The sequence below is a fragment of the Nicrophorus vespilloides genome, unplaced genomic scaffold, assembly GCF_001412225.1.
Source record: "Nicrophorus vespilloides isolate i.1.1-1 unplaced genomic scaffold, Nicve_v1.0, whole genome shotgun sequence".
NCBI lineage: Eukaryota > Metazoa > Arthropoda > Insecta > Coleoptera > Silphidae > Nicrophorus > Nicrophorus vespilloides.
Window position 1 is genome coordinate 1,648 of NW_017096768.1, and position 1,666 is coordinate 3,313.

General features: G+C 27.1%; 1 protein-coding gene across 1 annotated transcript; it reads left to right on the forward strand.

Annotated features, from left to right (window-relative positions):
- The first annotated feature begins 204 nt into the window (after positions 1-204).
- On the forward strand, positions 205-1,333 carry LOC108558089 (protein transport protein Sec61 subunit gamma). The gene is made up of 3 exons (XM_017914894.1): positions 205-335; positions 432-530; positions 1,159-1,333. The coding sequence occupies exons 2-3, from the start codon at positions 437-439 to the stop codon at positions 1,269-1,271; spliced, it is 207 nt and encodes a 68-aa protein (XP_017770383.1). The 5' UTR covers positions 205-335; positions 432-436; the 3' UTR covers positions 1,272-1,333.
- The last annotated feature ends 333 nt before the right edge of the window (positions 1,334-1,666 follow it).

Here is a 1,666-nt window from a genome sequence, read left to right on the forward strand (position 1 = left end):
TCAATGCTGTTTGATTATGATATGCAACCAAATATACAAATCAAGATAATATTGCATAAATGCATTCATATAGAGATTATATCCTATTGAAGTACTTATAGATAATTATTTAAGTATTCTATACTATATACAAGTATATTTTATAAAAATGTATAACTATTTGGTACATGTGGCAACGTCGATTGTTCCACGTAACGCGTCACGAAATGTTTTTATGCCATCGTGGCTGCCAAACGTACAATTTTCCTGTCATTCATTTATACGTAGTAAACGTATACAGTTAGATTGTAGCTGGAGATCATCCACTCGTTTCCTGAACTTCAAACGAAAATAAGGTAAGTCCTAGTTGAGCATTGATCAATACTAAAGTATTAGTTGAATTGATATTATTCCCAAAGAACGAAGTGTCTAATTGGCAATTGTTTTATTAGATAAAATGGACCAGGTCAGGACTTACATTGAACCAGGACGTTCTTTCGCCAAGAACTCCATGAGATTGGTCAAAAGGTGCACAAAACCAGACAGAAAAGGTGAGATACTCAATCAATTCATTTATATATCACAATTTTAATTAATCAAATCGATTATTAACAATTATTTTATTATATAAATTTATAATAATATATTGAGGTTAATACATACAACATATGTGGCTTAAGCTCTTCATCAAGTTCTAAAATCAATATATCATTAATACTCAACAATATGGTGTTATAATTGTTGAAACAAGTTGTAAATTACACCATGATCTTTGGACAATTTTAATTGTTGTATGTTATACATACACATATGTTTGTAACAGAACTGTTTCATTCTACTACACAATTTCTAAAATACCTTATTTATTTGTTATACTCTGTATATTTTGATTGGAAACTATCATATGAACTTTGTTTACTTCAATTATATTACTCAAAGTTTTGAGTTCATGTTTATTTTATGCATGCTATAAATGCAATTGATTGCAGCCAGCACTTGTAAATAGTATTTTGAGGAATTGCCAAGATAATAATAATATAGTAGAGGATGTTGTGCAAGTAACTGAATGTGGTTAAGAAATAGTTTAAAAATAAGTTATTGATCTTCCTAGAATATTATTTATAATTCACATGTTATTACTAAAGACTAACTAAATTTCTTTTTTTCTTCTTTTTACAGAATTCCAGAAGATTGCCATTGCCACAGCAATTGGTTTCTGCATCATGGGATTCATTGGCTTCTTCGTGAAGCTCATCCATATACCAATCAACAACATCATTGTAGGCTCATAAGTGATTTCCCCGTTCGTTTCTTTTTTTAAGCAATAAAGAATTTTTGTTATTAATATCTCACATTAAATGATTTAATGTATTTAATTTATCATCAACATATTCATTTGTTTAACATTTTTTTTATATATTTAAATATAATTTAGACCCATCATTTGTTTTGTTTATTGAATACCTATAAAATTATACTTGATATGGGTGTTTGTAGTTTATTTATAAGTAATATTTAATTTATAAGCGAAAGTAACAATATACAATTGAAATCTAACCTAAACTAAGGTCATTAAGAAAAATCTATTAATTCAATTCATAACTCCTTAAAATTCATGGTACCATAACTTTCTAAATAGTGAAATTTCTAATTAATGGTATTTTTTTTATTTTTTTCAATTTCTATG

Excerpts from the sequence above, each read along its gene's own strand:
- LOC108558089 (XM_017914894.1), top strand. The coding sequence starts at position 437 with ATGGACCAGGTCAGGACTTACATTGAACCAGGACGTTCTTTCGCCAAG. Across the intron at positions 531-1,158 it reads CACAAAACCAGACAGAAAAG|AATTCCAGAAGATTGCCATT; the intron begins GTGAGATACTCA and ends TTCTTTTTACAG.